General features: G+C 43.4%; 1 protein-coding gene across 2 annotated transcripts in view; it reads right to left on the minus strand.

Moving 5' to 3' along the window:
* kif26ba (kinesin family member 26Ba) overlaps nucleotides 1-25,325 on the minus strand; it is a 430,401-nt gene that overhangs the window by 164,167 nt on the left and 240,909 nt on the right. For both annotated transcript variants that reach the window (XM_034187958.1, XM_034187951.1), the window contains exon 5: nucleotides 15,783-15,984. In XM_034187958.1, the coding sequence (XP_034043849.1) occupies nucleotides 15,783-15,984 (202 nt within the window). The remainder of the gene's footprint in view (nucleotides 1-15,782; nucleotides 15,985-25,325) is intronic.

A 25,325-nucleotide genomic window follows, 5' to 3' on the forward strand; every position in this document is an offset into this window, starting at 1 on the left:
TCCTCATAGCCAAACCATCCATGCTGAGTGACAACACAAAGTAGTTAAAAATAACCGAGGGTCACTTTTTCATGTCATCTTCCCACTGTGTTATGACCCCTGGGTGAGCCAGAGTTGTTCCCTTTGAGCTTTTCAAAAAGGTTTTTGTTTCTACCCATGGAATGACTTCCATTGTTCTATATTGAAAACACCACTCACCGGAAGTCCTAAGACAAAACGGAAATGCCTCTGTTGTAAAAGTGGGCGGGGCTGAATAAGGTGAATAGCAGTTCTGTAATTTCAGAAATGCAACAGAAAACAACCACAAATCAGAGAAAGTTGGGACTACATGTAAAATGAAGATAAAAATAAAAATGTTGCACTATTCTAGTGCTGCAGCTATCTATTATTTTAGTAATCGAGTATTCTATCAATTATTCTGGCGATTAATCAAGTAATCTAATAAAAAGTACTTTTGCATTTTTAAACAACATCAATAGTCCAGGGCTCTCCGTAATGGCCCAGTCACATGGCACTTAACGAAGGCCAACGAAGCCCTAACAAAACAAGAAATGTGGACTTTCGTTGATTTCGTTTTCATCGTTTAACCTTCGCTCCTGCAGCTGGCCCTTCATCAGGATTTTTAAACTGTTGAAAAATTTGAACAAATGGCACCGAAAACCTAAATTTTCTCAACTTTCATTTTGCTGTCGTTCTTGATGGTTTTTAATCATATGTTTAGTTTTTGTAACATTACTGTTTAGTTTGACTTTGTTCGACCAGCTGAATGTTTTCACACAGTACAGAAGCCATTTCTGAGCGCTGCTGCTGCTGCATTCATGTGCTGTCGGAAATTACAGGGCAAACTCAGCCTGTTTGCTTGGATTTTTTTATCTGGGTGGGGGGTCAGCTTCACTGCGCTCAGGCACCTTATATAGGCCAGAATTAATCTTTTGTGTGGATACAATTATTATTTTGCCACAAGCAACTACTGAATTTGAAACAACAAAAAAGTTGTGTAATTTCCAACGGAACATGAATGCAGTGTTAGCGGCAGCAGCAGCTCCTGCGTGCGCTTATATATATTTTTTATTAAATATAACAATATGAGTGTAGGAATGACAATCCAGCCCATATGTACATGTGGCAACAGGTAGATAATTCAAATGATTATATAAAGAGCTGTTCTGGAAGACAGAATTCACGTTGTGGATCAGCTGCAGCTCGTGGAAACAACCGCACATGGGGAGTCATGGCACGTTCACACGGACTGGTCAGTTTACTCATCTGATATATTCAATCATCTTTACAGTTATATTTATTCCCCCTTTTGACAGTTTTCTGTTATAAATCAATATATATATGGGTTAGTAACGTAATACAATGATACAACAATCCACCACAGCACACCAGCTTTTTTTTTTTAATTGGAGCAACACGGGGCGCACAGCGTGTTGTCAGACAGTGAGGGTTCTGATGATGAAGGAGATGATCCCTCTTTTGTTCTGGACAAGAGTCCACTGACGTGCACACAGATGTCCACAACTTCTGTTTGCAGTTTCTCCAGGACTCTGCGCTATGAGCTCCGTCCCAGCGCCGAGTCCTGGAACTCAGAGATGCAGACACACACTGCTCCAGCTGTGGCTCCAGGCGCATTTCGTTTAAAACATCGAGAACAACGTTAGCTTCGGTTTCATTTAGTTCCTCTTTTGTCCCTTTTGCACTGGTTCACAGGCTATTCGGTGATAAAACTTGTTCGGCCACCTTTTCTCAATGATTGTGACTTGTTTACTTTTTCCCTTCGTTCAGGAATCATCGTGTGCCATGTGACTGGGCCATAAGCAATGGCACAATGTCACTGCTCCAAAGTATTGACATTTTGCTGAAATGGCGATGGGATGTGGCTTTCTGTTTTGTTTTGTTCAACTTGTAAAATTTAGCAATTTTTTTTTTTTTTTTTTATAAAGTTTAGTGGACTGGGTCCCTGTGTGATTTTTTGTTTAAATCCATCTTTCTCTGCGATTCAGCAGATGTATTTCAGCTGGAGGTTGAACATGCAAGCCTCGCAGTCAGTTTTTTAAATTATTATTTTATTTAAGCTACCGTGTTTGCGAAGCATTGGGTGTTGTCTTCTTCTGTTTTTTTTCTGGGGAATGTTGCAGCGCCACGCAAAGGCCTGGCATATGTACTACAACGTTAAATAAAGCTTTGAGGCACAGAATTTGCCTCGAACACTATTCCCAGTTTCTCCACTCACACTCACAGAAGCCAAACGTTCTTCCAGAGTTGTGTCTTGGTGGCTTCCCTCACTTGTCTCCTTCCAGCATGGACATTTAGTTTTTGAGAACTGCCTACTAGACACAGATTTACCATAAAGCACCACACTGTTTGTATTTCTGAATGATTGATGTAAATGAAATCTAAGAAATATTCAGTGAGTTGGAAATAATAATAATAATAATAATAATAATAATAATAATAATAATATAATCATACATTTGATTTGTGTAGCGGTTTTAACAATGCTCAAAGACGCTTTACAAGTTTATAAACAAAGCAAAATAAATAATATAAAATAAAATAATCACAAATTAAAAGCAGATCTAAAAATATGGGTTTTAACTTGAGTCTTGAAGGTGAACGGACTGTTACAGTCACAAATCTGTTTGGGGAGAGAGTTCCAGAGGGAGGGAGCAGCTATGGAAAAGGCTCTGTCCCCCCAGGTCTGATACTTGGTCCTGAGTGGCACTGTCAGGAGGTTGGCATCAGAGGAGTGAAGGCAACGGGAAGGCGTATGGTAGTGAAGCATGCTAGCACGTCGTCATCCCTGACATTTCTAAAGAAACTGTCTGGAAAAATGATTGATTAATTTATACATTGAGAATAAACTGCCCTGGCCCAACCTTTTTTTTTTCTTGGAAAATGCTGCAGGCCTTAAATGTAGGAATGGATATATATTAACAAATAAAATAAAGCTGACCTCACAAAACATGAAATATGTTGGTTTCATGCAGTCTGCAGTAAATAGAAGTCAAATAAAATGTCAGGATCATTACGGGCCCCCCACCACCACATCCAAACTTTTCTGATTTGGAGTTATAAAAAAACAAAACAAAAAGAAAGAACAATTAAAAACATATAGTTGAACTGTATACACAAAACATTATAGGCTGTGTTATCTTTATTCATTCATTTGAAAGGTCAAATATGTTTTGTGGCTCTAGAAAAAGTTTATTTGTGGAAGCCGGGACAAAAACAGCTTGACAGCAAAGGCTGCAGACCCCTGACACATTCATAAAACTTTCATCATACTAGACTGAGAAGCTGTAGATATAATTGCTGCCCGAAAAAAATCAGAGATATTATAGAGCTCACACAGCAAGAACAGACAAGTGAACAAGAGTAAAGGCTGTATGTTTGGGCTGCATCACACAAACACAAGGCCAGAATTACAGAAAGTGAAGTATAAGGTGCACAGTACATTTACATAAAAGCAGAGGATCATGTAAGAAAATGTTTATCGGTATAACTTTACATACATTCAACACAAAATGAAAATACTTTATCATGCTATAGATTTACGAATACAATATTGATTGAATACATGTGCATGATGTGGTGATTAATGCTATGCTGAGACTCGCTGTTGGAGGATCAGAGCTTCCAAATACCTGAGGCCACTACCTCAGACCAGGAGGACCAGTAACAAAATTAGTGCTACTGGTCCTGACCTGTAGGCTCAAAAAATATTTCTCTAACCCTGGTACATTTGGGGTATGTCCAACTTATTTTTGCTTTTTAGACTCTGCATAATTTGATCACTAATACAACCCAATTCCAGTGAAGTTGGGACGTTGTGTAAAATGTAAATAAAAACAGAATACAATGATTTGCAAATCCTCTTGAACCTATATTCAATTCAATACACCACAAAGACAAGATATTTAATGTTCAAACTGATAAACTTTATTGTTTTTGTGCAAATATTTGCTCCTTTTGAAATGGATGCCTGCAACACTGGGACAGTGGTATGTTTACCACTGTGTTACATCACCTTTCCTTCTAACAACACTCAATAAGCGTTTGGGAACTGAGGACAATAATTGTTGAAGCTTTGTAGGTGGAATTCTTTCCCATTCTTGCTTGATGCACGACTTCAGTTGTTTAACAGTCCAGGGTCTCCGTTTTTGTATTTTGCGCTTTATAATGTGCCACACATTTGTGCCACACAATGCTGCCATCCATCCGCTGAATGAGTGCTGTTAGAAGGAAAGGTGATGTAACACAGTGGTAAACATACCACTGTCCCAGTGTTGCAGGCATCCATTTCAAAATGAGCAAATAGTTTATCAGTTTGAACATTAAATATCTTGTCTTTGTGGTGTATTCAATTGAATATCGGCTGAAGAGGATTTCCAAATCATTGTATTCTGTTTTTATTTACATTTTACACAACATCCTAACTTCATTGGAATTGGTGTTGTAGACGGGGTGGGCGCAAAGGGGTTGTATTGTTTTCTTTAAATTAATAATGGGTGTGTTTAAGGTATAACATGAAATAACCCAGAGTGACATCTGCCATTCCATTTAAGAGCCACAGTGTGACCAGACCCTGGTGCACTGCCTTTTGAGACACAGGACTAAAGACAGGTTTTCTTGTGAATTAATGGATTTGTGGCAACTCGTCAAAACAAGCCACCAAATCTCCCTGATGTGAAGCAGTGAAACAATAAGGTGAAGTTTTTTATTTTTCCATTCGGTACTTTAACGTTTCCCATAATCCCTCTGGTGGCAGCAGTCTCCCACGCAGCCACAAGCTTGGGGGGAAATGGAAAGCTGCAGCAGCTGAGCTGTGTTGCCTCCTGGTGGGGGGAAAGGAGCGATAGAGCGGAGGCCTGGGGGAGGGTCAGAGACACGGGGGGGGGGGTATAAATCTTGGTAGGGGAGGTGTGCGTCATGCGTGAGTGTGCGGATGAGTTTATATCAGTTACTGTCTGTGTGTGCATAATGTCTGGAGTTGCCTTGACAACATCTGTAGGGGAGGCAGAAAGATAAGAGGGGGAGCTGAATGGTTCACCAAGGCCGTAGAAATTCTTCTGGAGGAAAACAAACGGGGCGCTTTGACCTTTGGTGGCTGATAAGCCTGCCATGTTTAGTGTTAAGCAGAGAAACACAAAAATTCCATTTACACCTCCTCTGACCAACCAAATCCAATTTATGAGTATTCCCTGGTCTCCGATATCTTCCTTTGCAAGGCGAACAGTTGCTCCGAGATGTTTTCCAACTTGCGTCTGAGTTCAAGGGTTAATACAGTCTGAGATTGCACCACTTTGCCCACCTCATTAATCATGATGGACAGGTGAGGGGTCGTGGTTCTAGTCGCAGCCATCTTGCGATTTCTCCGGTAGGTCAGGGCAGCATATAAACCATTAAAGTGGATATGACACCTAAACAATTAGGTAAAACTGATATAAATATCAAATATACATACAGTATAGTAAGTTGAAAGTGGTTTTAATTATTATAACTGAGAAATAAAGTTTGTACAGTTTCTCAAAAGTGTGTTTCTTGGAAAGCGCGCTGGTCCATCAGCGGTCACGTGATGCCGTGACGTCACAGAATGTAGAGTCCTGTCTTTGTCTGTTAGATTAACAACAGGAACAGATGGACCTCAGCATGGACAGTGACGGGATCAAGAACTTTTCTGACTCCTCTTCAAGTGTGGATTATTTCTGACTCGGATCCTGAGGATGGCGCAGCAGTGATTAGACCCTACAGATTGGAGCCGTATCTATCGGATGAATATTCAAACAGGAGCATTCTGGCAGCGAAAATAATGCCGACGGTGTTTATGGTGGAGCCAAAGCAGAGGCAAGAGACGTGCCAATTCCGATGGATTTTGAAAGGCTGCAGAATATGGAATGGTAAGGTAGGCTTTGATTTTTGTTGCTGCTGTTTATAACACTCTAATTACTGTATAGCATTTTCGATTCAAGCGTCTATTTACTGCCTTTGTTATTGTTCCGGAGCCATGACAGTGTAGCTATTACTTGTGGACCACCGTCATTACCTTCGGTTTTTGCCGTTTTCGAGTGCCTGACATTGCATTCATCCGTGTTTAGTTACGTTATTTTCATGAAAGAATAGGAAATAAATGGCGGAGGTTTAGAAAAAGATCGCCGAAAACAACACTGAACATGCCGCCGCCGTGTTTACATGCCACCGTCATGTTTACATGCCGGCACCGTGTTTACATGCCGCCATCATGTTTACATGCCACAGCCGTGTTTACATGCCACCGTCATGTTTACATGCCGCCGCCGTTGTGTTTACATGCCGCCGTCGTGTTTACATGCCACTGTCGTGTTTACATGCCGCTGCCGTGTTGCCGCCATCGTGTTTACATGCCGCCGCCGTGTTTACATGCCACCGTCGTGTTTACATGCCGCCGCCTTGTTTACTACGTAAGTTCCTTGACCATTTCAAGATTATTGTGAACATATTGTTTGGGGTTGACATTTTATGTGTTCCTGTGAGCAGTGAGAACATGGAGACGGTAAAGGAAAGTGTCTGCTGTCGGGAACAAATGTGTGTGTGCGAGCGGAGTGAGCGGCAGCCGGACATTTCGTGCATCACACAACACCGCGGCTTTTGATCAATCTGCCTGGACTTGAAAAGGCTAAAACCTTTCGCCCTTGTGTTTGTGCAATATGCTGCGACACACTGGTCAGGCATATCGACAAACAAGTCCCTGAGAGCTGTGTTTGATCAAAGTTTCTGCCGCTAAAAAAAGTGTAAACAATGGCTGCCAGGCGCGCGAGCCGATACAGTCTACATGTAGTGACGTATTTTAGGCTTGGTGCTCAGCAGGAAGCTGGTCACGGGGCGTGCACATTTTTCAGTGGCGGGACATTCAAATGTTATATATAATGGGAGAACTGCGTCCATTTTCCCAAAATGCTTAGGTTGACTGAATTATATAACCTTTGTTACATGTAATAAGACTATGTTGTCTTTAAGTGTCATATCCACTTTAAGCACCAGCCCTCCTACTAGAAAACCAAATAACAATAAATCTTCGATGTGCTCCACCGAGAGTGGAGCCAAGCACGCGATGCGCCACTTCTCCCAGACGTTGACAACATAGTCTGCAGGGTAGGTTCCATCTGGGCACGCAGGGTCCCCCAGCCCTGACTTCCTTGTTGTGGTGTCAGTGGTGTCAATAGCATTCAGAGACCAGCTGATCAATTCCATGTTTATTCCAATATAGTTTTAAGAATTCACAGTTTGGTGAAGTAGGGACTTTGAAGGTTGGAGCAACACATGCTGGGAAACACAGGTAACTCACCTGACCGGCCGGGCTGTGGGTGGGCATTGGCAGAGTGGAGCAGGCAGTCACCCTTGTGTGACTCTCTCCAAGCTTTCAAGACTGCTCTCCTGCAAGTCTTCCAGCATACAGCGCCGGGACAAGAGGCAGCACATTCCCTGATGAGCCTCAAGCAAGGCAACAGATGAGTCGCCAATTACACTATTGACTTCTGCATCTTGGTGTCCAAGAGTGAGTGGAATCCGGCCGCCCTCCAGGGTGTGTTCTTCCAGGGTCTCTCCAACCACATTCAGAACCAGCTCATCGCCTTAGACCTCCCCAAGATCTGGATGAACTCATCGCTGTCGCCATCCGCACCGAGTGCCGTTTGGCGGACTGACCTCGGCGGGAGCCTTGCCTCTCTGCTCAGCATTCCGCTATGCCACTTGCTCGAGCCACTGGGCCCAAATAATCTTAGTTCCAGCTCTCCTCATCCCGCCTCAGATGAACCCATGCAGCCTGGACGTACCCAGTTATCCACTGAGGAATGCCAGTGCTGTAGAGACGAGGGTCTGTGTTTTTACTGTGGGCAGGCTGGGCACGTGATCACAGATTGTCAGGTCAGGGGTCTCCCCCCATGGTCGAAACCGGTACTACGGGTGAGTCAAAATTCCACTTCTCCTAGTACACCACAGAACATAATCTCTGCTAAATTTGTCTCTGAGCACTCATCGTTTTCCACTCCAGTATTTACTGACTCGGGCTCTGATGCTAACCTGCTGCCTTCTTCTCTCACCAGGTCCCTGCACCTTAAATTGTACCGTCTCTCACGCCGTCTGGTGGTGTATGCTGTGGATGGCCATGACCTCGGTCAAATCACCCACCCACTCTTAACAGGATCTATAGACAAGCTCTTTTTTTCCCATCAGTTTTTCTGCATCGCCTTTATATTTCGTCTCCATTTTGTGCGTGGGGGGGAGGGGGGGACTCTGTAGCCTATCAGGGCCACAAGATATTTTTTTTAACAGACAAGCCACTGGGCCCATGCTATGTCAGAAGGCTGCAGCTGAGCTCTGCGGGTGATGCATGTCTCTCCCTGGGCCAAGAGAGTTACCATGAAAATAAATAAATAATCAAATAAAATACAAACGAACCGGGCAGCCATCGGCTGATTTAATGATCGGCCCACCAGGAAAAATCTTAATGGCCAATCCACCTCCTCTGTAAATACACATTAAATGTGGTTTTCAATGTTAAATTTAAATGGCAACAAAATCTGTAATCTTGATCAGATACAGATCAAACTTTGTCAGTTGATAAAGGATACCATCTTACATAACACTCAAATATGAAAAAATAGATATTTTTTGACAGTTTTGAGTTACGAATTTTTGAAAATTCATTCAATGTTAAAGATAGGGATTTTTCAAATTTTCCAAGATTTATCCTGACTTTGCCCTTTGACCTATGACCTTGAAAATTGAATCAGTAGCCAATTCATAGCCTGATAGGCTTTAATAACGATATGAACAATTATGGGCTCCAGGCTGTTAACAAACAAACAAACAAACAGGCAGACAGCAGACATACAGGAGTGAAAACATAAATTAATTAACAAACAAAAATGTATTGATAGTGACACAAAATATCCGTAGTCGTGGAGAAATTTATGTTTCGTGAGATATTTTTTCAGTATTCACGTTTTGCAATTTATGATTTGCGGAGAATTCACGATTTCCAGCAGATTCAGATTTTGGGGGTTCACAGCTTTCTTCCTCCTCACAAGAGCAATCCACCAGTGCTGCATCTAACCACACCTCATTATAAGGCCAGCACACCAGTGGGTGCATAGATGAGCCCAATTCTAGTCACTATTGACAGGAACGGGTTGCACTGCGTGCTGCTTTGTTCAGCGTGGTAGATAGAGTCCTGTGCATCAATCCTCTCATCTAACACCTAATTTAAATCTCAGAACATGTTCACAGACCCATCACAGAACACGTGGGGGGGGGCATTTTTTGTACAATCATAGACACAACTGTTTGACGGCTGCTTGATTTCATCCTCGGTATTCACTTATTGTCTAGCACAAACACATACACACAAGTACAGAAACACACATTCAGCGAGCCTCTCAATGTGGAGGAGGGCGGCAAGGGGCGGGGGTACTAAAAACTCATTACATGGACGATCAATATGGCACACACACTTGAAAAGCATGAAACCCTCAGCATCCCCAACTCCAACGCACACGTTTCATCAACTGCTGGCAACGGTGACAGATGACTTTTGTCAGCCCGAGACGTGTTACCATGGTAACCATTAAGCTACATTTCAGTTTGGCACTGCAGGGGTGACACACACAAAAGTAGACATTCAAATTAACAGGCCAAGGACTCCAGCACGTATCATCTCTCAGTATATTAGAGAGCACTTTGGCAAAACTCCTAAAATCATGTTTGACGTTGTTTGTATCGTGAGCTGTATTTTAAATTATGATCTTACAATTTAAGTTTTATTGTTACAATGGGTTATATATACTGTTTGTACGGTGTGTGCCTAAGTTATATTGTTTTCATTACGTGTAACTGTGTATGCTAAAGCACTTTCAGTTACAACTTGGTATCAAAAGCTGGTACATAAGTAAAGTTACTATTGTGTTCTAACAAAAATTTTTTTTTAATGAAATTAACATTTAGGTTGAATTCATCATTGTAGTGACTCAAATGTGTTTTATACTTGACATAATAAAGTTACATTAGAACTAATCAAAATATATTATATTATGAATTTCCACTAACAGCCCAAATCAAATGCAAAAAAACAACAAATTTTGATTTTAATCTTATTAATTTAAGAATAAGAAAGAATATGAATAAACTTTATTAATGCCGAAGGAATTTTTTCTATACCAAGTATGTTATTATACAAATAATGAATGTTTATGAGTTCAATGGTACGAATATTTTATGAGGTGAAAGCTGAAACCGACCATTCGAGGTGAATTATCCATTTTGAAATGGATAATACATCCATTTCAAAATGAGCAACTATTTGCACAAAACAAAAAATGTTGATCAATTTGAACATTAAATATCTTGTCTTTGTGGTGTATTCAATCGAATATAGGTTGAAGAGGATTTGTAAATCATTGCATTCTGTTTTTATTTACATTTCACACAATGTCACAACTTCATTGGCATTGGGGTTGTACTTTACCCTCTGTATCCTTTATTACCCTACCTTGCTGCACATCCTTGCCAGCTCAATCCCTTTGTCTGGCCAATCAGTGCAAGTCCTTTTCTCCTTCCTTACTATTCAATTTCTTGTACAGCTCGCTAAATGCCTTTTCCTTAGCTTTTGCCTTACGCTGCATTTGCTTGTACTCCTGTCTACTATCTTCATCTCTTCAACTATTCCAATTTTTTTTTCACTAACTTCTTTCTCCTTATGCTTTCCTGAACATCTTCATTCCACCACCAAGTCTCCTTGTCTTCCTTCCACTGTCTAGTAGAGAAGCTTAAATCTTCGACTGGACTGGGTTGCTTGATGCGAGGACGTTTCGCTTCAAATCACAGAAGCTTCCTCAGCTAAAATTCTTGCTCTGGTGGTCTGACTTCTGTCTTGACTCTTGTAGAGAAGAATAAACAGAAGCCACAAAAGCTGGAGTTTTAAACCTAACCAGACCCCTCCTAAGGAGAGGCAGACTGCTATAGGCTAGTGACTAAACAATAGCTCTAATTAGCACCTATTGTGCTCTAGTTAGCACCCTCCTAATGACAGGGCAGCTGTCCCTCCTAATGATGGGATGGACGCCTCTCCTGCCGGCTCCCTTGACGACTCTCCTGATGACGTGAATGACTCATTACCATGAACAAAAGACTGAAACTGCTTTGACCTGAGTACCCCATTGTAAACAGGGGACAAAGTATGTCTCAGACCCCCTCCCCGGTCTAGATGTCACACTCAGTACCTCAGTGCCTCCCTCACCACATCTACAGTACTTTTCCAGCTGTCCAAAATGTCTTCCCCTCCATCCAATGCCTGTCTCATCTAATCACTTCCTCCTTCAACTTCCACCATCTGATCCTTTGTGGAGCTCTGACTCTCCTCTTCTTCAACTCTAAAGTCATCCTACAAACAACCATCCTATGCTGTCTAGCTACACTCTCCCCTGCCTCCACCTTACAGTCTCCAATTTCTTTTAGCTTGCATCTCCTACAAAGAATGTGGTCCACCGGTGTGCACCTTCCTCCAATCTTATATGTCACCCTGTGCTCCTCCTTTTTCTTAAAGTAGGTATTCACCACAGCCATTTCAATCCTTTTTGCAAAATCAACTGGCATCTGCCCTTTCACATTCCTGTCCTTGATACCATATCTACCCATTGCTTCTTCATCACCTCTGTTCCCTTCACCAACATTCCCACAGAATTCTCCTCCTTTCACCACTCTTTCATATTTGGGTACACTCTCCATCACCTCATCTAACTCACTCCAGAAATATTCTTTCTGCTTCATCTCGCAACCTACTTGTGGGACATATGCACTGATGATATTCATCATCACCCCTTCAATTTCCATCTTCACACTCATCACCCTGTCAGACATTCACTTAACCTCTAACACACTCTTAACATGCTCTTCCTTTAAAATGACACCAACACCATTTCACTTCCTACCCACACCATGATACAACAACTTGAACCCACTGCCTGTGCACCTGATCTTACTTCCCTTCCACTTTGTCTCTTGTGCACACAATATGTCTACCTTTCTCCTCTCCATCATGTCAGCCAGCTGTCTCCCTTTCCCAGTCATACTGCCAACAATCAAAGTTCCGACTCTCACTTCCATCCTTCTAGTTTTCCCCGTCTCCTGCTGTCTCTGGGCACGTTTTCTTCCTCTTCTTCTTCATTGCCCAGCAGTAGCCCAATTTCTGCTGGCACCCTGTTGGGCAACAGCACTCGTGGCATCGTTGTTGTTGGTCGTTGTTAACCTTCGACCAATCTGGTACGTAAATTCAATTTGTACTCTGCATGGTTGTGTTGGCTTGTTTTATGCCAGATGCCTTTCCTAATGCAATCCTACTCATTTATCCGGGCTTGGGACCAATACTCAAAGTGTACTGGCTGCACACCCAAATAGGCTGAGATTTGACAAACCTTAAGGTTATGCCCTGCCTTCTTCTTCTCTTCTCATTTATCCAGGCTTGGGACCAGCACTCAGAATGTACTGGTTGTACATCCCATGTGGGGGAGCTCAAAATCCATTTTTCTTCCTTAAGTGGCATGAAATCTGTTATGTGTCGACGCGGGTTGAGGAGCGGACCAACGTCTGACGAAACCCAGCGCTAAAATAACCAGAAAGCGGTTCCAATAACAAAAACAATTTATTGTGTCACCCTCTAGTGCTAAACAAAGTGTAGAAACTAAACCAGCGTCATTCTGGTGGAGTGAAGGCTGGCACGCTCTCCAGCGCCCAAAAGGATCGAAGCCCGGCGCTTCTGGACTCACTGTTACCACCAAACACCCCCCAGGTGGACACGACAAACCGACTCTCTGCGAAGGATAGAAGAGGTGAGGTAAGTCAGCAGTTACAACTAATATCCTTCAAAAGACACACACCATCAGCAACACATTCAGGTCTGTATTTTAAGCTTTATGCAAATGAGCAGCTTCTCACAACAGGTGGAGGATCACTTGTCCGCACGCCACAGCAGTGAGAAGCAAGCTGCACAATTCTCATCACAATTCAAATCTACTGCGTAACAAAATACCAAGTTACTATCAACAAGTAGTCAAACAATCAATCACCTCTGATGTGTGCTGACAGCATGTGTCCCTCACCCTTCCTGCTTCACAGGCTCGATGTGTCAAACCCAGGCGCGGTCCTCAGCGTCTCACAAACGAACATCACAAGGTCGAGTTCCCGGCAATTCTGCTTGAATCACACATGGCTTAAATGCAGAACGCCATCTAATTATCTGCTTCAGCTGAAAGTCTTTAAGGTGGCACGTGAGCACCATTCACAGGTGCTGCACATGATGTTGATGAGAGTGAAGGACTCTTCAGCCAGCACCTTCTCCACAGACAAATCAGTTTTCATGCCACCTGGAGAGCAAAGAAAAGAAAAGAACACCAAAACGTCCAGCCACACCCCCCCAACACACAACAAAATCTGGGTGAAGAGATGTTGTATTTAGTCACCTAATTACTTATGGGTGTGTTGAAGGTATTACATAAAATCAACTAATTAGTGTTATCTGCCAATCCCCTTGAGACACAGCTGCTCAGGTGCTGTTACATTTTTCCTGAGATGGTGATTTTAGAAGATGTAGAAAATGTTTTCTGATGAGGGCACAAATCAGTGCACGCCTAAGGAGCAGGTACAAGAAACATGGACAACACAAAATAAAACATTGGAAGACATGGAAAGTGTAAGGACTGCTGTGGACATTTGGTGATTCACTCTCAGTAATGCTGAATGCTTTCACTGACCACTCATCCATGTGCCACATATACAGCGTGCAACGGGTTCAGCTCAAGGTCGCTATGACACAAACTGAAAAAAATGTGAGCTCAAGTGCACTGTGCTCTGATACAGACATTGAGTGAGTGAGTGAGTTTGTCTTTTTCTGTTGGAGTGTGTGATTAGTGTTTCTGTACCAAAGTCCAGGTTGTTAGACATCTTATCGATGTATTATCAGCAGCCTATATTTTTGTTTCAAATTATCTGCACCCTGTAAAAAGTAAATACCCCCTGTTCGTCTAACCAATTGCCAGAAAGCCCCTGAAGGCACCCATCCTGTCTTGGAACTCCCCGTCTACAAACCAGGACAGGAAGAAAATATAAAAGAGCGCCCACCTCCCATGTTGGAGATTGTGAGTTCGTGCCTTGAGATAGAACGACAGAGTGACGTGAGACATACACAACGAAGAGATTAAATTAAGAGCGGGCAGTCTGATCAGATGGCTAAAACCCGGGATCCGGCCTCTGTAGCCAGAGAATCCTTTAGCTGTTGGGGAGTGAGGCTTACTGACTACCACATGCACAGCACCGCCTGCTGTACTCTGTTACACGTGCATGATAAACCCAACATGTCTGAATGATGTGCACTTTGAATACCATAAAAACTAATGTGATTTTAGACAAAGTTTTTATTTTTCTTCCGTAGGGGAATTGCTCTCTGCTTCCAAACAACAGCAATACAGCAGCACAGTGACTGAGCAGACCTGATTTTAAGACCAACACGATCAAGGGACCACAGATAAGAATAAGGGGCCTTGAAATTACAAGGACGTAGGCATGAAAACCACAAGTGTGTCAATCGTACATTTCCAATAACACTTGTGCTGTGCACCTCCTACCGCTGTGTCAGACATAGCCCTCCCCTAAAATAATTTTAAAAACCAGCTACGTGAGTAACGTCAGACTAATTACTCATATTTTGGATTCATTCCACTACAGCACAACTCACAGAGGAGGGTGGAGAATATGTGATCACCATGCCTGAGGGTGTAGAAGATTTTAACATAAATCTGTGGAGAGATGATGAAATGTTACTGGTGAACCATGTGGTTGGTGCATTTTCAAAGAACTGGTGCTATGATGTCATAAAGATCTATAAATACGTGACTGAGACACAGCTAAACAGAAATGTGACCGGTCTGTTCTGTGGATTGTCAGAGGTGATCATCGGGTTAATGTTTGTTTCTATTATATGAGCACTTCTGGAGCATCATTTCACAGTAATCACATTACTTTTTTCAGGAACAGTGAGGTTGAAGGCTTACAGCTTTAGTTTTAGAATCATGTAAGAATTAGTTGTGCTGTGAAAACTGCAATGTGCATCTAAATTTCACAAAGATTACAAGTGAGTTAATGTAGTGTGTGCACATTCAACACTGCTCATTAGCTGATAGTTAATTTGATCCTCAACAGAAAAAAATAAAGCCTCAAAATTGGTGACCAACTAAAATTCATTTTGTTATGAACTATACAAAACACCTTAAACAACAGAAATAGGTGGATTCAGATACTCCCTGTCATGTTGGTCAAATCAAGATTTTATAAAGGATTCCCAAAAGTATAAATAATAAAAATTTTAAAAACCCTGCAAAAATGGTGAATTAACCCTTTTCAGGACTTTAGTGAGCACAATGTGGAGAAAGCAATTGCTATGGTGTCCAATGGAACCCAATGGGGTTAAATAATAGGGTTAATGTGACTGAAATACAGCATCAGTGAAGCAACAAACAAACTGAGTGAAAGTGATGAAATTAATGTTTATATTATTCACAGTTTGCTCATGCATTACAGTAGTGATTCATGTTATTAATTATCATGAATCTGTTATTTGATAAAATATTAACTAGCAGCAATTTAATGTCTCTTTGTGACAGTGAGTAAGGGACAGTAAACCTTTAAAAGAGCCCCCCCCAAAAAACATAAAAAACATTCATACATCACAGCTAAATTAAAAATATTTTCTGTACCTTTCCAAGTCCTGGGGTGTCTTTGATCTTATTGGCTGCACGGAGCAGGCAAGGTGGTGCTGGGGGCGGAGCCATCAACAAGGCAGAGCTAAAGTTGGTAGGGAACAGAGGAGGATCACATGACTGTGATGATGTCACTGGAGGTGTGACTGCAGAGGTCTTTTTCTTCTTTTTGGATGCCAGGTTCAACTTTTGTGCAGCTCTGAGTGGCAGGAGCAGAGAATCAAAGACACAGTCAATCAATCAATCAATCAATCAATCAATCAATCAATCAATCAATCAATCAATCAATCAATCAATCAATCAATCAATCAATCAATCAATCAATCAAACAGTCCATTTATTAATTAGTGTGAAATGGCAGTATCAGTTTCATAAATTGACAAAAAAGATAGAATGAAAAAACATGCGTACAAAGACACACAGATGTGATGTATAATTATATAATTATATTCATCACAACATGACCACAGCAAATATGGTAATGACTGAGTTACCACACACACACACACACACACACACACACACACACACACACACACACACACACACACACACACACACACACACACACACACACACACACACACACACACGCCTGTTTACATATGTAGTAACATCTGGATGGGGCGTGGTTCATTTGCTTTCTTGTTGCTCAATTCCCTGCAGTGTTCTGCTCCAAAGGAGCAACCTAAATATTATAAATACACTCCATCTAGTCATTTGCATCATTGTCTCCTTTTTTCTACTGCTAAACCTTCTTTTCTTATCCCCTCTTTTCTTTCTGCTTTCTTCTTCTCTCACTACAGCAGTACATCACATCATTTTTATAGCCTCTCCCATCTTGATTCCTTCCTTCTCCTGCTTCCATTCACAGCAGAAATAACACACGTGTGTATAATACAGTGAATTTACTATTTGGATTACAACAGAGCAGAGAGAATATATTTGGAACAAGTCTCTATCGTATAATACCTCAGTGTCTGGTGTACTGTGTGTACCTCTGTGGTTTTCCCTCTCTCCTCTCTTTCCCTCTTGATATCTGTTACGTTTGTAGAAAAAATTTACCCAGCAACAGCAGAGATTTCACATTTCCATAAGAGAGGATTTCTTTATTACCTCCGCCAAGGAGGTTATGTTCTTGGTTGCGTCCGTTTGTTTGTTCGTTGGTTGGTTTGTTAGCAGGATTACTCAAAAAATTCTCAACGGATTTCAAGGAAATTTTTACCAAAGCTTGGCCTAACTTAGAAGTTATTAAATTTTGGTAATGATCCGGAACACGATCCGGATCCAGTAATTTTTTTAAAGGATTCTTTATCATTACAGGATAGGGCCAATTTCAACATTTTTGCGTCTAACTTCATGAAGACGGGTCACAAAGGCTGAACAAAAATTATGTTATGACGCCATCGTATTACGTATTATGTTACGACGCCCGACGCCATCTGGGGCCGACGCCATCGTATATGATGGCTGAGAGCAAGCTTTACTAAATTATAAATAACTTTTTAATAATATGAGATAGAAACATACTTTTTTTTTTTTTTTTTTGCTGAAAAGTTAACTCCGCGGACTTTCGAGCCACCATCCACCATCTTTTTACTCCTCATAGAAGCTGTGTGATGATGAAGTGCATGAACTAAGTACATACTCCTGACATCTAATTTAGCTTACGAAAAGCCACTTCTAACAGGACTTTGACCTTGAAAGTTTTTTCCAAGGTAAAATTTTGTGGAAGCTGAAGAAGGAGTCCTACTTATCTTTGTTGGTAGGTGGGACCCCAGAGGCAGCTGACAGGTACCGGCAGGCCAAGCGTGCCGCAGCCCGTGCGGTCGCAGAGGCAAAAACTCGGGTCTGGGAGAAGTTCGGGGAGGCCATGGAGGAGGACTATCGGTCGGCCTTGAAGAGATTCTGGCAAACCGTCCAATGCCTCAGGAGGCGGAAGCAGCTCTCCACCAGCACTGTTTACGGTGCGGGTGGGGAGCTGTTGACCCTGACTGGGGATGTTGTCGGGCGGTGGAAGGAGTACTTCAAGGATCTCCTCAATCCCATCATCACATCATCTGAAGAGGAAGCAGAGACTGGAGACTCAGAGGCGGACTCATCCATTACCCAGGTCGAAGTCACCGAGGTGGTTAGAAAGCTCCTCGATGGCAAGGCTCCTGGGGTGCATGAAATCCGTCCTGAGTATCTTAAGTCTCTGGATGTTGTGGGACTGTCTTGGCTGACATGCCTCTGCAACATCGCGTGGTGATCGGGAACAGTGCCTCTGGATTGGCAGACCGTGGTGGTGGTCCCTCTGTTTAAGAAGGGGGACCGGAGGGTGTGTTCCAACTATAGGGGGATCACACTCCTCAGCCTCCTCAGTAAGGTCTATTCCAGAGTACTGGAGAGGAGAATTCGACCGATGGTCGAACCTCGGATTCAGGAGGAGCAGTGTGGTTTTCGTCCTGGTCGCGGCACACTGGACTAGCTCTACATGCTCCATCAGGTGCTCGAGGGTTCATGGGAGTTCGCCCAACCAGTCCACATGTGTTTTGTGGATCTGGAGAAGGCGTTCGACCATGTCCCTCGGGGCACCCTGTGGGGAGTGCTCCCCTGGGAGTACGGGGTCCGGGGTCCTTTGCTAAGGGCTATCCGGTCCCTGTACGACTGCAGCAGGAGCTTGGTTCGCATTGCCGGTAGTAAGTCAAACCTGTTTCCAGTGCACATTGGCCTCTGCCAGGGCTGCCCTTTGTCACCGGTTCTGTTCATTATTTTTATGGACAGAATTTCTAGGCACAGCCAGGGTGTAGAGGGGGTCTGGTTTGGGAACCACAGAATCTCGTCTCTGCTGTTTGCGGACAATGTGGTTCTGTTGGCTTCGTCAAATCAGGACCTTCAGTATGCACTGGGGCGGTTTGCAGCCAAGTGTGAAGCGTCCAGGATGAAAATCAGCACCTCCAAATCCGAGGCCATGGTTCTCGACCAGAAAAAGGTGCTTTGCACTCTTCAGGTCGGTGGAGTGTCCTTGCCTCAAGTGGAGGAGTTTAAGTATCTCGGAGTCTTGTTCACGAGTGAGGGACGGATGGAGCGTGAGCTCGATAGACGGATCGGTGCAGCATCTGCAGTGATGCGGTCGCTGTATCGGACCGTCGTGGTGAAGAGAGAGCTGAGTAGGGGGGCAAAGCTCTCGATTTACCAATCGATCTATGTTCCAATCCTCACCTACAGTCATGAGATTTGGCTCATGACCGAAAGAACGAGATTGCGAGTACAAGCGGCCGAGATGAGTTTCCTCCGCAGGGTGGTTGGGCGCTCCCTTAGAGATAGGGTGAGGAGCTCGGTCACTCGGGAGGAGCTCGGAGTCGAGCCGCTGCTCCTCCACGTCGAAAGGAGTCAGTTGAGGTGGCTCGGGCATCTTTTCCGGATGCCCCCTGGATGCCTCGCTGGAGAGGTGTTCCGGGCACGTCCCATTGGGAGGAGGCCCCGGGGAAGACCCAGGACATGCTGGAGGGACGAAATCTCTCGGCTGGCTTGGGAATGCCTTGGGGTTCCCCTGGAGGAGCTGGGGGAGGTGTGTGTGGATTGGGAGGTCTGGGCGGCTTTGCTTGAGCTGCTGCCCCCGCGACCCGACTCCGGATAAAGCGGAAGAAAATGGATGGATGGATGGATGGAAAATTTTGTGGATTTGGAAAATAGTGTTGGCAGAGATTTGCACACTATGAGCGCAGTGCTCTAGATGGAATTTAAAAGTCTAATTGACAATGACAATTACAAGCTGAGGGTTTTATGCATAAATCCACTGTTCACTTCTTCATCTGTGTCTGATGTTTTGTTTTATCAAAACTGCATTAAAAATAATGTCCACTATGTTGTCCAACACACATTTTGCTAAATATATAAATATATAAAAAATAGCACACACTGTGGAGTGCACAAGTGCTACACTGAGTCTGTCCATCGCTAAACTTGACCCATGGAAATGCTCTGTTAAATGAACTGCATTATATAGCGCCTTTCCATCTGCCTCAGACACTCAAAGCGCTTTACAGCCTCACATTCCCCCTTTCACACAAACGCACTTATACACCAGTGTCAAGGTGCTGCCATGCAAGGCACTCACTACACACCAGGCGCAACTAGGGGATTAAGGACCTTGCCCAAGGGCCCTTAGTGATTTTCCGGTCAGGCTGGGGTTTGAACCCAGGATCCTCTGGTCTCAAGCCCAACATTTAACCACTCAACGATCACCTCCCCACCTCTGTTAAAAAGTGAGTTTCACATACACAAAAAAAGGTGCACCTTATCCTCTGGTGCAACTTATACAGTATACTTTTTTCCTCTTCGAGACGCATCATTCGACAGGTGTGACTTATTGTCTGGTGCAACGTATACTCCAGAAATATGTTAACTGAGAAGTCAGGGGAATGCTTGTATTTTTTAAGCAGTAAATGTAACATGGCAGATGAATTCACTTGTCCTAGTTTAAAAAGTCCATTAACTCCTGTTTACGGACCAATCACCAGCAAGAGGACATTTCCACATCCAGGTTAACTCCTCATGGACAGATCACAGATCGCTAGCGAGAGGACATGACCACTGTCCTCTCCTCATGCAGGGACCGCACACATGATTAGCGGCTGCAGAGTCGTGCACTTTCACCTTCTTAAGTTCTCTCACAATTGTGGCACGTTAATAAAGCCCATTAACTCTTGGAAATAATGTCTTCTGACTTTTTCCAATGTATCAAATCCATCTGTGTCATTCTGTAGCGTCATGGAGCCAAACTCTCACACCTGGCATGCAAGGTTTCTCTCTCTCTCTCTCTCTCTCTCTCTCTCTCTCTCTCTCTCTCTCTCTCTCTCTCTCTCTCCCCCTGCGTGCAACCTGTCGTTCATGTACCGTTTTGAGAACGGAGTGCATTTCAACACTGTATAAAAAACACACACACACACACACACAAAAAGTTGGCACGAGAGACAGAAAAATAGCGTCAAGGGCTAAATACGTGGCAGTAAGCAACTGAAAGCAAGACTAGGAATGCAATCACAGGCAGTCACACAACAGCCTACACAGGGACTACGCCAAAGCTGCGTAATTTTCCAGCGTACTCCATACGTTTCACAACGCAACTGTATGCAAGCCCGGTGTGAAAGGGGCTCAAGCTTTAACTGAGCTTCAGAGTTGAATTAGTTTGAGTAGCCCAAGTATAATGGCAAGTCCTTTTCTCCCCACCCTATACCTCCCTAACTGGTATCAGTCAGGTAAGCCTTTCACTGGATGTTGAACAGGATGACCCCAGCAGCCAGTCTCAGCAGGGTTTGAAGCCATATGATATAACACCCTCATTTTTTGTTTTTGATGAGTTGTCAGAATACTTTGTGTCTGCTAGACTTGTGTCCCAGATGTCATCATTATAAAACTGATCCCCAATCTGTGTGGCGATATTTTAATAATTCAAAAACAGTTATGTTCAGACTTCTGATCGTTCATAAAATTATTCACAACATAGTAAAATAAAACATTTAATGCTGCATTGAGAGTGAATCTTGTTCTGTTCTGCTTTAATCTGTCATCACATATATTTATAATAGAGCAGAGAGAAAGACAGAGAGTGAGACAGAGGAAGAAAACCTTTTGACCCAACACAATCTCCGTCAAGGAGCCATATTCTCACACCATTGACTTTCCATCAACTGCAGCAAGGAAAGTGTGTAAGTGTGTATGGGTGGGTGGGGGGTGGGGGGACTGTGTAAGAGGAGGTGGGACAAGCAAGATGTGCATTCAATGACCTGTGGAACGAAGAAACATTCTGCCCATTTGACTGGCTCTCTCAGAAAATTTATGTGAATCTGTATGTGTGCAAAAAAGAGTGCATGAAACAAAGCTTCACATGAACATTAATTACTTTTTTCAATGTGCATGCTAAGCTTAAATGCATGGATTAAAAGCAATTACATGCACTTATATGACGTGATTATGCTTACAACGCACTATGTGGCACGAGGAAACGTGTGCAACAATTTAAAAGGGTGTTTTCTGGGGGTAAGAATTCTCATTTGGATAAAAATCTTCTGAGATTTAAAAAATAATAATAATACAACCTCTGAGTGCCACATACATCACGTCTCCCAAGACGCAACAGGCCCTTCAACCATATTAATCATAACCCATATTCCTCAACAATATGGATGATTTTTTAAACTCAAGTTCATGCAGAATTTTATGAGAAATTTGTGAAAATGCTGACTAATTTTTCTTCCAATTGATCCAGCTCTGGACCCAGATTGAAACCAAAAGTCAGTGGTTTCTTTATTGGTGCCACCCCTCCACCAAATGCAAAGAAAATCAGTCCATATGCTTTTGAGTAACTCTGGTGATGAACAAACCAGTCGAGCATGTAACAAACATGAGATAAAACATAGGGCCCTATGCAGCCACGGAACAAGATGGCTGCCTGGTGTTGATGCTCCGTACGTCCTTGCACCAAATATCCTTTAAACCTTAATTTAATTGCACTAATTAAATGTGGACTATGTCAAAAACAACTACAGTTAAAGAATGTGACAGGATGAGGAGGGTGCTAGCAACATGATGGACATAGCAGCACTGCTAACTGAGCTAAAGCTGCTTTGCTCAGAGTTTGGAGGATTTGCCTTTAAACTGGACTCTATTGATGACCACATTAGTAAGATGGCCAACTCTGTTGTAGCTTTGGAAAACAGCATGTCAGAAGTCATGTCATAGAGGAAATCTGAGCTCAGATTCAGCACCTCAAAATGACCCTGAATCAGTTCTCAAAGTCCATGCAAGGATTGGCGGGTATTTCAATTGTACATTGGACCCATCATTGGATCGATCAATATGCTCTGACACATATAAAATACAAACTAGGAAAGTGGAGTGCAACATGGAGAAAGCAAATTACAAATAAAATTGAATACTCATGCAACATAAATGTAATAAGTAGGTCTCGTTCACGCATTATTTTCTTATTTCATGGGAAATCGTATCAAAAGTTGGAGATTGCCAGTAGTACTGTAATAAGTCACCATGCCACCATATCCATAAATATTTAAATTTATCCACTGTTCACCTAATTGGCGACTTCAAGTAAGATGGCTGCATAACCCAGAATTCATTAAATTTACTGAAGAAAAAATAGATAGCTACTTTGAGTTAAATACAAACCAAACTAATGCCCAGAGGTGGGATGAAGTCACCATCAAGTCACTCTCAAGTCATGAATCAGCAAGTCCCAAGTCATAATGACCACCAATTGTTTGCAAGCTGACTGGAGTGGATCCAAATATTATACACAGATCCAACTGCAAGTGTTCTAACAAATAACATAATCTCCAAGCCTTTTATATTAGAAAGTTCCACTCACCAGGGATGTCCTCTAACCCCAGTGTTTCTTGAGTGTCACCCTGGTCCCTGCTCCTCTGCTCACTCTCTCTTCTCTCTCTCTCTCTCTCTCTCTCGCTCTCTCTTTCCAGGTGGCGCACCTTATGAAGCTGATGAGCACACCTGCCTGCAATCAACCTGTCTGAATATAAACCCTGGTTCAACATCTCATCAGTGTCAGAAACTCAGTGTTCACAGTCTGGTAACCTGGCCACTCTATTTCCTAATAGAGCCTCTGTCTGCGTTCCGTCTCAGTATTTTTGACTTGCTGTTTGTTATTGCATTTTTGCTGCATTGTGATGCCTTGCAATCTACCAGCTATTTTTCACTGTCTGGTTACTGAGTGAACTGTGAGCCATAGTGGCTCAGGTGTTCCTACACCTGCACTCAAATGGTTTCTTCTCCTCCGCAGTGACACCTCGCTCCGTCAGCTCCACAGGGAGCCAACTGGCCCCCGGACAACCACCACCTCATTTCTGCCACTGGCCTGGATCTCCATTTACACACCTGGTCTCATCAGGCTGCGGCTCCCTGTTTCCACCACAATGCGGGCTGGGTCTCCTCTCTCCAGACCTCCTTATCATTCACAATTCTGCAACATTTTACTTTGTACTCATTTCTGTAAAATAAATCTGGTTTCATTCATCTGTTCAGCCTCTCTGCTTTGGAGTCCAATTCCGGCTTTTAGGTCGCAACAATAACAGGAGTTTCTGGCCAACATCGTGGAGTCAACGAGTCAGGCCAACTCCAACAAGCCCTCACCAACCAGGGGGCCTTCCTGGGTAAGCAGCAGGACCTCACTCAGCAGGTTTCACACACACACACACACACACACACACACACACACACACACACACACACACACACACACACACACACACACACACACACACACACACACACACCGCTCTTTCCTCACTGTCAGCTAAAGTTGATAAGCTTACCGTGGTCATCCCTCCAGCAACGGTTCCCAGTCCAGTTCAGCTCTTACAGGCCTCCGCATCCTCCAACCTAGTCCCCGAACTGTATATCTGTCATCCCAAATCATATTCTGGTGATGTTAATACATGCTGCTCCTTCCTCATGCAGTGTTCTTTTGTTTTCTCCCAGCGTCCTTCCCAGTACACCTCTGATCACAGCAAAGTTTATGTCATCAACCTCTGGAGCACGGATTCACCTCTGCTTCACTCATTTTTGCTTTTTTCTCGAGAGTTTCATTTAGTTTTTGATCATCCATAACGTAGCCATTCTGTTTCCCAACAGTTGCTGTCCCTGAGGCAGGAGCAGCGTAGTTCTGTGGAGTATGCTGTGGACTTCTGCGTTCTCGCTGTGGAGGCTGGCTGGAATTCCATGGCGCTGCAAAGTGTATTCCTTAACGGACTATCGGAGGCGTTAAAAGACAAGCTGGCGGTCCAAGATGAACCTGAGACTCTAGACAAACTAATCTCGCTAGCTATCCATATTGACAACTGGTTGAGGGAACGCCGGTGGGAGAAAAGCCAGAGGGCTGACCGGATCTCTCCGCGGTCCAGACCAGTTCCTTCTTTCCCGAGCTCCACTGTTGTGTCCATCCCCAGTCCTCCAGCTCCCCCTGCTGATGAGCCCATACAGCTCGGCAGGGCCAAATTGTCACCCCAGGAGCACCAGCAGAGACTGGAAGCTGAGGAATGTTTATATTGTGCTGCTAGTGGCCACATCTGCTGTTTCTGCCCCATGCAGCCAAAAACCAATGCGCATCCATAGACCCTGGGCTATGGGTGAGCCAGATAACAGGGTGTTCAATCCAGTCGCACTCAAATCCCGGGCACTCTTTTGTTTAATGACCGTTCTCTAGCCATCCTGGCACTAATTGACACTGGGGCTGAAGGGAATTTTCTGGATTGCAAGACTGCAACCAATTCTTGCATCCCGGTGGTAGCTGTAGATACGCCCCTCTTGGGGCATGCTTTAGACAGAACTCCACTTTCAGCTACAACACACCAAACCGAACCGGTCACTTTAGTGGTGTCAGGAAATCACTGGGAGACGATCCAGTTCTTTGTGTTTCCCTCTACATGCCCCCTGGTTTTAGGTCATCCCTGGGTAGTCTCCAGATTGATTGGCCGACCGGGGCAGTCATACAGTGGACTGAAGTCTGCAACTGCAAGTGTTTTC

This window comes from Thalassophryne amazonica, chromosome 2, assembly GCF_902500255.1.
Source record: "Thalassophryne amazonica chromosome 2, fThaAma1.1, whole genome shotgun sequence".
NCBI lineage: Eukaryota > Metazoa > Chordata > Actinopteri > Batrachoidiformes > Batrachoididae > Thalassophryne > Thalassophryne amazonica.